This window comes from Podarcis filfolensis, assembly GCF_964270895.1.
Source record: "Podarcis filfolensis genome assembly, chromosome: 2".
In the NCBI taxonomy this organism is placed as follows: Eukaryota; Metazoa; Chordata; class Lepidosauria; order Squamata; family Lacertidae; genus Podarcis; species Podarcis filfolensis.
The window spans coordinates 109,662,779-109,677,797 of NC_139605.1; the positions used below are offsets into that span (position 1 = coordinate 109,662,779).

Here is a 15,019-nt window from a genome sequence, read left to right on the forward strand (position 1 = left end):
CCTGAAGCACCACTTTAGCTAATGGGGCCTCCTGCTGCTGCCGCGCCGCCGGAGCACGATTTCTGTTCTCATCCTGAAGCAAAGTTCTTAACCTGAAGCACTATTTCTGGGTTTGCAGAGTCTGTAACCTGAAGCGTATGTAACCTGAAGCGTATGTAACCTGAAGTGTATGTAACCCGAGGTACCACTGTATAGGGTGCCTACATTCTGCATGGACCGGTTGCATGGCAACATGTAGCATGGAGCTGCAGACTGCAGTGCAGCCCAGTTGAATGTCGGCCAAGCTGTTGTACCAGTTATCTAATATTAAAGAGTGCTTGTAGACTGATGACCAGGCAGCATAGACTAAGGGTATCAGTCTTATGCCTACCGATTGATTTCATGGAATACATAATTTATTTATTTTGATCCCATTATGGCTTAGGATACCTATTAGGTCCATAAATTACCATGTAGCATATATTCAACACAAAAAACAGCGACAATTGGTTGTTGACAAAAGACAGCTGGACATATAAAGGACCCCATTACCTTCAGTAGCTTAGGGCCTCATCAGACCTAAATCCGGCCCTAATGCAAATCTGACCTGGTAAAGCATGAGATTCTTAATCTCAGGGTTGTGGGTTTGAGTCCCACCTTGAGCAAAAGATTACTGCATTGCAGGGGTTGGACTAGATGACCCTCGTGGTCCCTTTCAACGCCACAATTCTATGCAGTCGAGCCAGCAGAGAAGAGAATTGCCTTCAAGCCCTGTTTCCTTATGCAGAGGACGGGGCCTTCCACTTACTTAACCTCAGTCTCTCCAGCACCTTGGAGCAGCCTCCCCCAGCCTGGTGCCCCCCCCCACAATGTTTTGGACTACAACTCCCATCAGCCACAGCCAAGGCGGCGGAATGCCAGGGATGATGGGAGTTGTAGTCTTTTTTTTACAAAAAAGATATCTGGAGGGTACCACATTGGGAAAAGCAAACTTGGAGGGGCAGCAAGAATGTGCTAGGACTTCAGTTGGCTTCTAGAGACTGTGTGAAGAAGAAGAGTTTGGATTTGATATCCCGCTTTATCACTACCCGAAGGAGTCTCAAAGCGGCTAGCATTCTCCTTTCCCTTCCTCCCCCACAACAAACACTCTGTGAGGTGAGTGGGGCTGAGAGACTTCAGAGAAGTGTGACTAGCCCAAGATCACCCAGCAGCTGCTTGTGGAGGAGCGGAGACACGAACCCGGTTCACCAGATTACGAGTCTACCGCTCTTAACCAGTACACCACACTGCCCCCCAGGGTATCTGGCCTTTGAGCATCAACAGAAACAAAACAAAGGCATGGACTGGGAGTGGTTACAGCCAGTACACAGAAGAGACATAATTTTGCAAAAATGTTTCCCAGCTGGACCAACCGGACTAACAGCAAAAATAATTTTTCATTGCAACGGCACAGCATAAGGAATTTGTAGGAACGTGCCGCTGGAGGGAGGGCAGAGGTGCAAGCCACTTGACAAAAAAGTCCATTTTCTTAATCATTCCAAAGAAATGGGCTGTCATTTTTGTAACATGAGCTAAGCTGGGAAGACAGCGGGTGAATTTGCAGCCAGAGATAAATTGTCTGCAGTCGGAACGTCCTCGTGCCCCCAGACCGTGCCTGCTGTCAATAGGGCAAATGAAATTTCAATTCCATGCAAAAGCTGTCTCAACAGGACTCTGGCCTTGTAAGAAAAGAGAAATCTACAAAGCAGGGGGCGAGAGATTGTAAGTGGATCGCAAAATGAAGGCTGGCATTCGGTCGGCCTCAAAAGCGAACATGCTTCCCCTTATTGACATCGATTATATGGATTTTAGGAAGGGCTGTCTTTATTCTTCCAAACTGCTCTGAATCATATCAAGATGAATGATTTCTCTTTTTGGTAAAGGAGCCAGTATCCTTTTCTAACCATATTTTCTCTGTTATATCCTGGAGGTGAAAAGAACATGGAGCAGCCCAGGGCAGCTGGGGATACAAATAATAAAATTATTATACAGTTGCTATGAAGCCCCTTTATAATAAACAAAATAACATACTTCTTCACACACATTGGCCAGTTAAACTAAGGTGGAATCCAGACGCATATAAAAAAGTGTGAAAATGCTTTTTTTTTTAAAAAAAAAAAGTTTTAAAAAATATATTGAATTTGCCATAAGCTCACCATCTAGTGTCAGATTTGTATAATGCACTTAAAACACACTAAACACGGTACTTTTGCAGCTGTATAGCTGAATTTACTGCTGCAAGATGCCGTGAAGAGAACCAACTTGGATGTTTTTCAAAGAGAATAAGACCAGTTCATGGAAGTTAACCCTAGTAGTCATGATGGCTGCATTGTCTCCAGTATCACTGTCCATGTGGAACTTAATAATAATAATAATTTTATCATTCATACCCCGCCAATTGGCTGGGTTGATTCTAGTATTACAAGAGGCAAAGGGAAAACCACTTTCTCCATTTTCCCCACACCTTGCATAATCCCTGCTTATTTAACTGATATGCAGAAAGGCTGGGCTGGATGAATCCCTAGCTAGAATAAAGATTGCCGGAAGAAATATCAACAACCTCAGATATGCAGATGACACAACCTTGATGGCAGAAAGTGAGGAGGAATTAAAGAACCTTTTATTGAGGGTGAAAGAGGAGAGCGCAAAATATGGTCTGAAGCTCAACATCAAAAAAACGAAGATCATGGCCACTGGGCCTATCACCTCCTGGCAAATAGAAGGAGAAGAAATGGAGGCAGTGAGAGATTTTACTTTCTTGGGCTCCATGATCACTGCAGATGGTGACAGCAGCCACGAAATTAAAAGACGCCTGCTTCTTGGGAGAAAAGCAATGACAAACCTAGACAGCATCTTAAAAAGCAGAGACATCACCTTGCCAACAAAGGTCCGTATAGTTAAAGCCATGGTTTTCCCAGTAGTGATGTATGGAAGTGAGAGCTGGACCATAAAGAAGGCTAATTGCGGAAGAATTGATGCCTTTGAATTATGGTGCTGGAGGAGACAATTGAGAGTCCCATGGACTGCAAGAAGATCAAACCTATCCATTCTGAAGGAAATCAGCCCTGAGTGCTTACTGGAAGGACAGATCCTGAAGCTGAGGCTCCAATACTTTGCCTACCGCGTGAGAAGAGAAGACTCCCTGGAAAAGACCCTGATGTTGGGAAAGATGGAGGGCACAAGGAGAAGGGGACGACAGAGGATGAGATGGTTGGACAGTGTTCTCGAAGCTACCAGCATGAGTTTGACCAAACTGCGGGAGGCAGTGGAAGACAGGAGTGCCCGGCGTGCTCTGGTCCAGGGGGTCACGAAGAGTCGGACACGACTAAACGACTAAACAACAACAACAACACCATGTCCCTCAACTGAAATGTGCCAAAAGTTCGTATCTTTCCTCATATGGGGGTTGCTCCAGCCCTTGGTCATTTTGATTCCAAAGCAAAACATTTGCTCATATTAAAAGGAATATATCTACCCTCAGGCAAAACCCAGCCCAGCCAAGACCAAATATTCTGGGGAAATGCAACAGGAGTTGAAATGCCCAATGGCTGTGAGTCTTGCTGTTATGTAAACAGCAACATTGTCTTGAGATCCCATCTTCTAAATGTCTTAAAGTCCTGCGTTCTAGCAAAACACCCATCACCGCGATTGGCAGGAGACAAATGCCGCAAGCTTAACAACACAGGCACGACTCCTGCGTTTTTAGCAGTTTCCTGACACACAGAAATTAAGACAGTGAAGTGTCTCTTCCAGCACTTATCACTGTGCCATTAAAAGCTTTGCCTGCTCCATTGTGTGTATCAGGAAATGGCTGTAAGCAAACAGATGGAAATAAGGTGGCCATCATAACATGGAGGGTTTGCCAGCACCTTGCAGGGATATCTGGGTGCACAGAAGTGGGGAAGGAACTTGCATTTCTATGTGCTGTGTTTGGAGGGAAACATCATCCCCAACCTTTGAGGTCTCTCTCAGCAGAGTCTGGATCACCTGCCTGCGGACTGTCTTGCCAGAGTGGTGCATGCTCTAGTTATCTCCCGCTTGGACTACTGCAATGCGCTCTACGTGGGGCTACCTTTGAAGGTGACCCGGAAACTGCAATTAATCCAGAATGCGGCAGCTAGACTGGTGACTGGGAGTGGCCATCGGGACCACATAACACCGGCCCTGAGAGATCTGCATTGGCTCCCAGTACGTTTCCGAGCACAATTCAAAGTGTTGGTGCTGACCTTTAAAGCCCTAAACGGCCTCGGCCCAGTATACCTGAAGGAGCGTCTCCACCCCCATCGTTCAGCCCGGACACTGAGATCCAGCGCCAAAGGCCTTCTGGCAGTTCCCTCATTGCGAGAAGTGAAGTTACAGGGAACCAGACAGAGGGCCTTCTCAGTAGTGGTGCCCGCCCTGTGGAATGCCCTCCCTTCGGATGTGAAGCAAATAAGCAACTATCTTCTTTTTAAAAGACACCTGAAGGCAGCGCTGTTTAGGGAAGTTTTAAATATTTAATGCTGTATTGTTTTTAACACTTGATTGGAAGCCGCCCAGAGTGGCTGGGGAAACTCAGCCAGATGGGCGGGGTCTAAATAATAAATTATTATTACTGTATTATTATTATTCTGGAGGGACAATGGACAAATACAGCACTAATTACAGCACTTTTATTTCCTCACTGGGTGGAAGGCAGAATGACAAATCCTATATTCCTATAAAGATCAGCAGTGTCCCCTAAAAGATCTCCAATCAGGCCGGTTCTCTGGAAGTCTGCAGCAGACAGACATCCTGTTTGTTTTGTTTTTATTCCCCAGCAAACACCCTCAAGTTAATCTACCCCCCCTTTTTTTACATTGATTCTAGTGAGAACTGGCTAGCCCTTTTAAGTGCAGGGTTTATAAGGTGGTTGATCTAGCTTCTAAATAAAGTTCTGATTGGCCACAGAGACCATCAGAGACTGAGCATAACTCACCAACAAAACAATAGTCTACTTCTGTAAAGGGCCCTTTTTGTATTACTTCTCAGATTTCCTATAAAAATGAGAGGCTTCACTCTCAGGTTTCGATCTCCTGAAATCAACTAACCAGGATTCTGAAAAGGTACTCAGTCAGACCATACTTTCTGTGAGAAACTCTGTGTGTGCTCTGAAACCCACCTGTTATGTATTCAGTGGTCTGTGTTTGCCTGAGCTTGAGTCTGGACTAAGGATTCTGAGCCCTGTGTTCTGATTCGATACATGATATTCAATCACAGAACAATTCAGGATTTGGGCCTCTGCCATTGGCCCTTAAACTCTTGAGTTATGATTCGCAGCTTGGAAGTTTAGCCAGCCAATCATGTTGGGAGTGGGAGTGGCCCAGGCCTTCAGAAATGTATATAAGCAGTTGCTTTGCCCCTGTTGCCCAGTTCTGTTAGTTAAATAAAGGTTCTTGCTGTTATCACTGTGTCTTGCCTCGTGGGAACCCACCTATATTTCATTGCCTTTGCTTAAGTATATAACATGCAACTAGCTAATTTAGACTGAGTTTTTTAAATTTCATATTAAGTCTCTTTGTGTGATAAAAGGTAAAGGTAAAGGGACCCCTGACCATTAGGTCCAGTCGTGACCAACTCTGGGGTTGCGGCGCTCATCTCGCTTGATTGGCCGAGGGAGCCGGCGTACAGCTTCTGGGTCATGTGGCCAGCATGACTAAGCCATTTCTGGTGAACCAGAGCAGCACACGGAAACGCTGTTTACCTTCTCACCGGAGTGGTACCTATTTATCTACTTGCACTTTGATGTGCTTTCGAACTGCTAGGTTGGCAGGAGCAGGGACCGGGCAACGGGCCTCACCCTGTCGCGGGGATTCGAACTGCCAACCTTCTGATCGGCAAGCCCTAGGCTCTGTGGTTTAACCCACAGTGCTTTAATTCCCCCCCTTCTTTTCCCTGAATATTCAGCTTCACTGGCTTATATTATGCACAGCAAAGTATACAGCAGAACCTCCTTCAATCGTTGTCCTTCTGCCGTGCCAGCAGTAAAGGTCTTACGACTAGAAAATCACTCCATTTGCTGCTGTGATAAGGTCATGGCATCCCGTAAAAATACGCTCCTTCTGGAAGTACTTTGGAAATGTAGGGTTGTACCCAGCTAAGTTTTTCCCAGGGTAGGCCCACTAAAATTAGTAAACCTTAGTTAGTCATGGCCATTGATTTAAATGGATCTCTGCTGAGCATGAATAGCAATGCATACATGGAGTCATGAAGAGCACAGCAGGTGCGAAGGACTACCAATGATGGAAATAAACGTCCATAGCTAAGAGCATCCCTGATGCTGCTTTGACAGTAAGCTAAGGAAAGAGACTGGTGCGCTCAGTAGAATGTATGAGTTTGCAATGTGTACAACCTGTGCTGCTTTATATGGTGGGTGACTGCATGGGTAGAGGTAAAAGGTAAAGGTAAAGGACCCCTGGACGGTTAAGTCCAGTCAAAGGCGACAATGGGGTTGCAGAGCACATCTCGTTTTCAGGCCAAAGGGAGCCGGCGTTTGTCCACAGACAGCTTTCCGGGTCATATGGCCAGCATAGCTAAACTGCTTCTGGCACAATGGAACACCATGACGGAAGCCAGAGTGCATGGAAACATTGTTTACCTTCCCGCCACAGCGGTGCCTATTTATCTACTTGCACTGGCATGCTTTCAAACTGCTAGGTTGGCAGGAGCTGGGACAGAGCAACGGGAGCTCACCCCGTTGTGGGGATTCGAACCGCCGACCTCCTGATCGGCAAGCCCAAGAGGCTCAGATGTTTAGACCACAGCGCCACCCTCGTCAACTGAGGCCCCATCAAAAGTCGCATCCCCTCCAACGTGTCTCCGATGCAAATAGGGTTGTCCTAAGGGAAAGTGGGACATTCTGGGATCAAATCAGAAACCGGGTAGCTTCTGTAAATCTGGGACTGTCCCTGGGACACTTGAAAAGTCTGCGAGTCGAGACCCTACTGCTCACAGTCTAGTTCAGGCTTCTTCAACCTCGGCCCTCCAGATGTTTTGAGACGACAATTCCCATCATCCCTGACCACTGGTCCTGCTAGCTAGGGAGCATGGGAGTTGTAGGCCAAAAACATCTGGAGGGCCGAGGTTGAGGAAGCCTGGTCTAGTTGGTTTTGCACAGATGACGGCAGACTTAAACCTCGAGAGCACCATCATTGCTACCTTAGCTGCCAGCGTTCACAGTCATTGGACGCCGCAAGCGATGGGCCTCTGAACTGGCTTCCTCTCTGCCCTTCCGCTGCATTGCATACGCATGTTAACACAGTGCCTCCTGCTGGCCATACAACACCATAGATCCATTCCTATTGTCTGGCATTCCTCTTGCTAAAAAGAGTCATTGCAAATTTGGCACCGTGCATATGCAATCTGACTTCAGATTTGAGAGAAAAGGCACTTGGAGCCCTCTCGTGGCCAGAGAGAGAAGAGTGGTTTCTCACTTAGTCCTTCCTAAAAACAGGAGGAGCCGTCGACGTTCTTCCATGGCATGCTCCTAGGAGTCTAGAGTCTATGTACAAGGCTGGGCATGGGCAGAGATACAGAGTCTGTTGGCTGGTCTTTCTCCTTCTCCGAAGGTTCTGCATCATAGCTGCCCCTGAGAATAGCCAGTCGTTCCGCAAAGGTCTTTGGGTCGTGGTGAAGGACAAAGGAATAAAGCACAAAGGCCAGGACTGCACCAGCCAGTGGCCCCACCCAGAATATCTGCAGGGACAAAGAGAAGAAACAGTTTGTGCTGATGGGATGGGAGGCTAGAGGAGGCTGCAGTTCATTTACCCAAAACATCACTTGTTCCCACTTCACAGGGGTACAAAAGAATCATAATGAAAGGAAGGGGCCGTGATCCAGGGAAATTAGGCCACATTCATTCCATACATTTAACTGTTTTTGCAGAGGAATTTTTTGAAATCAACCCTCAAGTACAGCCAAAGGCAGTACTGTATATACAATCTTGCGAAAGTGAAAGCACCTCTGTATTTTGGAATTGTTAAATTTTGCAAATAGGGTGCCGGAGTGTCAAATGACTAGGTGGACAATAATCATACCATGGATAAAATTTCCTTATTGTGGCCAGATTATTCTGTCGCTCAATATCATATGGGCTCTCCTATATAGGTTCTGTGAGGAGAATCGGGGCCTCTTTTAGGCCTTGGGCCATCCCAGGTGGTGGCTGAATCTCCACCCCATGGACACAATCCCCGCTCCCTTCTGGCTTCAAGGTAACAGGGGCAAAAGGGTCAGAAAGGAGGCGACTTACCCATTGCTTTGTAAAATTCCCGACTACAACTGAACGGCCAAAGGATTTGGCTGGATTCATGGAACAGGTGGTGTAGTAATGCTAGGAAGGAGAAATGGGAAGAGATGTGAACTTTGAAAGATGCTGGATTGAATTTATGTGGTCTCTAGCTGTTATGATAAAAATAACTGGGATTAAAATTGTCTAAATCATAAAATTTAAAAAGTTGATTGGAATATAAGGTGTTAGTTAAAAGGAATGTTAAGAGATTAGGATTTGCTGGATTAACAATTTGAACTAGAAAACAAGAAGGGGAGGTATGAGGAAGTCAAAGAAACATGTTATTGAAAAACTGTTATTGAAATTGATTTGTTTTTAATATTTTTCTTTTTCTTTTTGTGTTTGTATAAAATTGGAAAATTCAATAAATATTTATAAAAAAAGAGAGAGAGAGAGATGTGTCTGGACAAGCATATTTTGCAGGGTTCATTCCCCACCCTTCTCTGAATCTCCATAAAGTGAAGGGCATCAGATGCACCACTTCGAGCTCCAATAATTTTGGAGAAAACAAACATGCCAAGAGCTCAGGGATGGAGATCCTGCAGCCCTCCAGATATTGGTGAACTGCAGTGCCCATCACTCCTTACCACTGGCCATGCTGGCTGAGGCTGATGGGAGCTAGATTCTCACAAACAACTTGAAGGGCCACAGGTTCCCCATCCCTGCTATAGCAGGTCCCCGGATCCAGATTTCTACAAGTCACCTACAGTCAGGGCTCATCCACAATTACGTTTTGCCATATGCTTTCTAGGCACAGGCGTGTGCTTCTTTTTGTGTTGTCGTCCCCCCCCCCGCGCTTTCCCCCATGAAAATCCATTCTTTAATGCTAAATCGGAGCAAACAGAAGTTCAGGTTCCCTGCGGATTACCATTTGTTCCAAAGAGTGGGTGTTCACAGGGAAAACGCCGGACACAACACTTTAAAGCTTGGACCTGTGCCTAGGAATGTGGCAGAATAGGAAGTCCGGATGAGCCCTTACTCATTAGGACTGGAGTCATCAGAATCAGTGCCGGATTTACGTACAAGCTAAACAAGCTGTAGCTTAGGGCCCCACTTTCTTGGGACCCCCCAAAAATGTAAAGGGAAAAAAACCTGGATGTACATTTCCAAAATATAAGATAAAAAACAAATAAAATAAAACCTACAAGCAGCAACAGTGTTTTGTGTTGTGTAGGGTCCTGTGATGTAAGTAATTGGCTCCGCTTGCTAGCCTGCTCCCTAAAATATCACTGGTTTGCTCTTTTCTATATACAGTCATACCTCATGTTATGTTTGCTTCAGGTTGCGCATTTTCAGGTTGCGTCCCGCGGCGACCCGGAAGTACCAGAAAGGGTTACTTCTGGGTTTCGCCGCTCACGCATGCGCAGATGCGCAAAATGATGTCACGTGCATGCGCAGAAGCGGTGAATCGCAACCCGCACATGCGCAGGCGCGGGTTGCGTTCTTTTCAGGTTGCGAACGGGCCTCCGGAACGGATCCCGTTTGCAACCAGAGGTACCACTGTACAGGGTGCCTACATTCTGCATGGACTGGTTGCACGGCAACCTGTGCAAACGGCTTTAGATACCTGTTAGGTCCATAAATTACCATATAGCATATATTCAACACAAAAACCAGTGACAATTTGTTGTTGACGAAGGACAGCTGGACATATAAAGGGCCCCATTACCTTCAGTAGCTTAGGGCCTCATCAAAACTAAATCCGGCCCTGATCAGAAGACCCCTCTGTAGGTTCCCCACCTCGTGACTGACTTCTGAGAATGGAGTAGCTTAGGCTACTTGCAGAATTGCTGCTGTGCTTCCCCTCTCTTGTAATCAATGGGCTCACATTAGTTCTGCACATGTCTGGAAGATCCACACGCTGCAATCTGTGGCGTTCTCTGCACTCTTTGGGTAATGTGCTCTCCAGGATCTCACCCATTCGAGAGTTAACCCATATCTAGATTATGTCTATAAGTTCTCAGTCGGGGAGGCCCATAATACTAATGATCATAGGATTTGGGGGCTCACTCTTACTGCCACTCAGGGGCGCCATGGGGTGGGTGTGAAGATGCCTTGGGCCTGCCTGCTGCCACTATTCCCCCAATAAAACGAAACAACAGAACAAAATTGCCATTTACCACTGCCTCTGTGTGCAATTTATAAACCAATCCCTCCAGTAAACCTGGGTGGTTTGTCAGAAAATTAACACGTTTCCTATTTAAACTTGGGTGGCACTGTGGGTTAAACCACAGAACCTAGGACTTGCCGATCAGAAGGTTGGCGGTTCGAATCCCCGCGACGGGGTGAGCTCCCGTTGCTCAGTCCCTGCTCCTGCCAACCTAGCAGTTTGAAAGCACATCAAAGTGCAAGTAGATAAATTGGTACCGCTCCAGCGGGAAGGTAAACGGCGTTTCCATGCGCTGCTCTGGTTCGCCAGAAGTGGCTTAGTCCTGCTGGCCACATGACCAGCTGTACGCCGGCTCCCTCGGCCAATAAAGTGAGATGAGCGCTGCAACCCCAGAGTTGGCCACGACTGGACCTAATGGTCAGGGGTCCCTTTACCTTTACCTAACACCTTGCTTCTAAAGAGCATTCAGCTCTTAATGAGCACCTAGTTAAACATAACTTTCCCTTCTGATTTTTATTTTGCATTGGACAGGAGTACTCTGTGTAATTTGAGCATCTCCTTCCAGCATTCTACAGATTAGTTGGTCATCAGCAAGAGCTACTTCTTCCTTTGCTCATCAGATCCCCTGTAGTTTTTAAACTGCCCCAGGTCCTCCACTTACCCCAATTAAGTGTCCCAGGGCAACGGAGACACCGATCATGATAGCTGGAGAACCTTTGTTTCGGCTGCTATCGGTGGACACAAGATAGCTTAGAACCAGCTGCAATGTCAAAATGAGCTCGATGGACACAGCTTGTCCGGATGAGACGTTGACCCTCACCTGGGGAGGAGGAAGAGGAAATAGTGAAAGAGCTTTCGTGGGATCATGGTATGCCATCACCAAAGCTGCCAATCTCTTAGATTTATGGAATTAAGATTGCCAGAAGAAATATCAACAACCTCAGATATGCAGATGAGACAACATTGATGGCAGAAAGTGAGGAGGAATTAAAGAACCTTTTAATGAGGGTTTAATGAGGGTGAAAGAGGAGAGTGCAAAATATGGTTTGAAGCTCAACATCAAAAAAACTAAGATCATGGCCACTGGTCCCATCACCTCCTGGCAAATAGAAGGGGGATAAATGGAGGCAGTGAGAGATTTTACTTTCTTGGGTTCCATGATCACTGCAGATGGTGACAGCAGCCACAAAATTAGAAGACGCCTGCTTCTTGGGAGAAAAGCAATGACAAACCTAGACAGCATCTTAAAAAGCAGAGACATCACCTTGCCAACAAAGGTCCGTATAGTTAAAGCTATGGTTTTCCCAGTAGTGATGTATGGAAGTGAGAGCTGGACCATAAATACACACATCTGTATATTAAGGTATGGTGATGTAACTATATTCTTTCTTTCTTTTCCTTCCTGTTTTAGACAGGCCTTTCCTCATCCTTGCCTTTCCCGACGACGGCAAACATTCAGAAGACAGAAATGGAGACAGACGTACCGTACTGGTGCCTAAACTTCCTCGGATGTCCTCAGGAGTCACCTCGTAAAGGACAGCTGCTCCGACAATGCCTCCGACCATCTGGGCAAGTATATAGCAGGCTGCCCTCGCCAACGATATGCGAGAACCAAGCAGGAAGGCCAAGGTCACTGCAGGGTTGAGGTGGGATCCGCTGGCATGCCAGGCGATCTGGACAGCGGTGGCTGCGGCCAAGTTGAAGGTGATGGCAGTCTGCAGCACAGAGGGCTTCTCTGGCCAATTCAACTCCGAGCCCAGGCCAAAGAAGACAAAGATGGCGGTGGCCAGGATTTCTGCAAAGACAGCCCGGTAAAAAGCCACCATCCGCAGTTCCCTCCACATCCTGAAAAGAGGTTGGAAGACAGCTCTGTGTGTGGATTCTGCCTCGCCTCTTGATTCCTTTCCTGATGCTCAAGCACTAAGAAAACAAGCGAGTGCTTGCAACATACTGGGCTGGACCAGGAAACTTCAGGTTTATGTCACAGCAGCCTTTATTTTCCCACCTCTCTGTATGGCACCGCCCACATTCCTGAAGGGATGGAGATAATGGGAAATTTGTGGTCTGCTGGCTCCTCCTTTGGAAACATGGGGAGAGGCAACACAACATATATAATAATCATTCTGTACTCGTAAGGAATCAAACTTTTAGGGTGGCAGTGCCTACTTGGAAACTCCCTGCCTATTGACAGCCAGTAGGCACCTTCTGAACTCGGCACCTCCTTAAAATCCTTCCGTTCAGGCAAAAGCCAATCCAGACGTGCTAAAAAGTTCACATGGGTTTTAATTTCGTTTCAGCTGACTATCAATTTCAGTTCCGCTTCTAATGTTTTAAACACCCTGTCTTCAGCTGCCGCTTATTGATAATTTAAATGATTCATTCTCCTTGTAAACCACAGGGAGGTTTTATTGCAGATATAATTTTTGCGGAATAAAGAAAAGAAAGCTTTTCCTGGAGAGGGAACAGCAGGGGAGATTGCGGAGAGACTCGCCTAAACAGAAAGGACTGTGTATGAGCATCATTGTGTGTGTGTGTGTGTGTGTGTGAGAGAGAGAGAGAGAGAGAGAGAGAGAGAGAATGTTGATGAGAACCAGGAAGTCTCCAAATCTCACCTCAGCATATATGTTTTTCTTATAATTATAAAAGGATTTATATGCTGCTGTCTCATAAAATATCGCTGTGCTAGTATACAGGAATATAAAACCATGGAAACATTAAGGGCTGCACAGAGCAATCACGAAGCAAACATTGTCTCTCTCACACTTGTCAAAATAGCCGCCATTGTGAAGAATCCTTTGCTTTTTGATTCATTTCCCAACTGACACACTCCCTGGCTTTCAACGCACCAGAAATAAATGCTTGGCGATACTGAAGACAGCACAACAGATACAGCGCCTGTTCGAAAAAGGTTTTTTTAAAAAAAGGAAAAGAAAGAAAAATTGAAGGTCACACACATCTCCAGTTTTGATAAAAGAGCCATTACAGTCATGTCATTGAATGGCTGGTGGGCTGCGTGATAAAGAAGAGGTTTTAATCTGATTGTAGGAGTTTATGCACCAAATGAGGGGAAATCTGAATTCTTCAAGAAGTTGCATGAGACATTGCTTGACTATATGGACTACAACATTATTATGATGGGAGATATGAATGGAGTGGTATCTACAAATATGGACAAGTCGCAGAGACAGGTTGTAACTAAAGATGGCAGACTACCAAAAACTTTTTTTGAATTGACTGACAATATGGACTTGATTGACATCTGGAGAACTAAGAACCCCCTTGGAAGAGAGGGAACATTCTTCTCTGAAGCCAAAATGACATGGACAAGAATTGACCAAATATGGATAACTAGAGGACTGGCACCTAAGACTTGAAAAGTGGAAATTTGCCCAAAAACTTGCTCCGACCATAATGCAGTGAAGATGGAGATGAAACTAACACCAATTGGTTCCTTCAGATGGAGGATGAATGACACCTTATTTAGAGAACAAGAGGTTACCAAGAAGGCCCAAAAAAATCTTGAGAGATTACTTTGAGATAAATTTGAATACCACGGTTGAAAAAAGAGTAATCTGGGACGCAAGCAAAGCGGTCATGAGAGGGTTTCTGATTCAAATTGGCTTCCAGGTGGAAAAATCAAAATTGGAAACAGAACTGTTAGATCCCAAAACTAAGATACTTTCAAGAATGTATAACTTGCTGTTAAAATGGAATACGCAGGATGAAACGGATAAATCTGCTATGATCAAATGGGCACAAGATATTGGTCATAACATTATGTTTGCTGACTGGGAACAGTTGTGGACCGCCGGTATGAAATTTACGGCATGTAATGCCTTAAGAGAGAATATTATGAAAATGATATACATGACACCAGTCAAGCTTGCAAAAATATATCATTTGCCCGATAACAAGTGTTGGAAATGTAAAGAAAATGAAGGTACATTCTTTCACCTTTGGTGGACGTGCCCAAAGATTAAGGCTTTCTGGGAGATGATCTATAATGAAATGAAAAAGGTATTTAAATATACCTTCCTGAAGAAACCAGAGGCCTTTCTCCTGGGCATAGTCAGCCAATTGGTGCCAAAGAAGGATAGAACTTTCTTCATGTATGCAACAACAGCAGCAAGAATACTTATTGCAAAGTATTGGAAGACACAAGAGTTACCCACCCTGGAAGAATGGCAGATGAAGGTGATAGACTATATGGAATTGGTGGAAATGACTGGCAGAATCCGAGATCTGGGAGAAGAGTTGGTGGAAGAAGATTGGAAGAAATTTAAAGACTATCTGCAGAAACACTGTAAAATTAATGAATGTTAAAATGATGTTGGATTGAAAATAAGTGGTATTAGCAACAAAGTTAATAAGAATATGCAAAAATGAATTGATAATGGATGAAAATATAGAGTTATAATATGTTAAGTTACAGAGTTAAGATAAACGAAAGAGGGTAAGGATTTGCTGATTTGATTATTTAAATGGGAATACAAAAAGGGGATGTGTGAGGAGGTCAAGGAAACAAGCTAATGAGTTTAAAGTCATAAAAAACGGATTTGTTTTTAATTCTTTTTTATCTACTCGTT

The 15,019-nt window shown here is 45.2% G+C and overlaps 1 protein-coding gene across 1 annotated transcript; it reads right to left on the minus strand.

Annotated features, from left to right (window-relative positions):
• Positions 1-5,885: 5,885 nt before the first annotated feature.
• LOC310755681 (aquaporin-6-like) lies at positions 5,886-12,457 on the minus strand. The gene is made up of 4 exons (XM_083598985.1): positions 11,918-12,457; positions 11,095-11,253; positions 8,285-8,365; positions 5,886-7,731 (listed from the first exon to the last, which is right to left on the minus strand). Exons 1-4 carry the CDS (start codon positions 12,275-12,277, stop codon positions 7,531-7,533), a joined length of 801 nt encoding a protein of 266 aa, XP_083455111.1. The 5' UTR covers positions 12,278-12,457; the 3' UTR covers positions 5,886-7,530.
• Positions 12,458-15,019: the final 2,562 nt, after the last annotated feature.

Coding starts and splice junctions, on each gene's coding strand:
- LOC310755681 (XM_083598985.1), bottom strand. CDS start 12,277: ATGTGGAGGGAACTGCGGATGGTGGCTTTTTACCGGGCTGTCTTTGCA. Junction 11,254..11,917: donor GAAGTTTAGGCACCAGTACG/GTACGTCTGTCT, acceptor CCTCCTCCCCAG/GTGAGGGTCAACGTCTCATC. Junction 7,732..8,284: donor GGAATTTTACAAAGCAATGG/GTAAGTCGCCTC, acceptor TTGTCCCTGCAG/ATATTCTGGGTGGGGCCACT.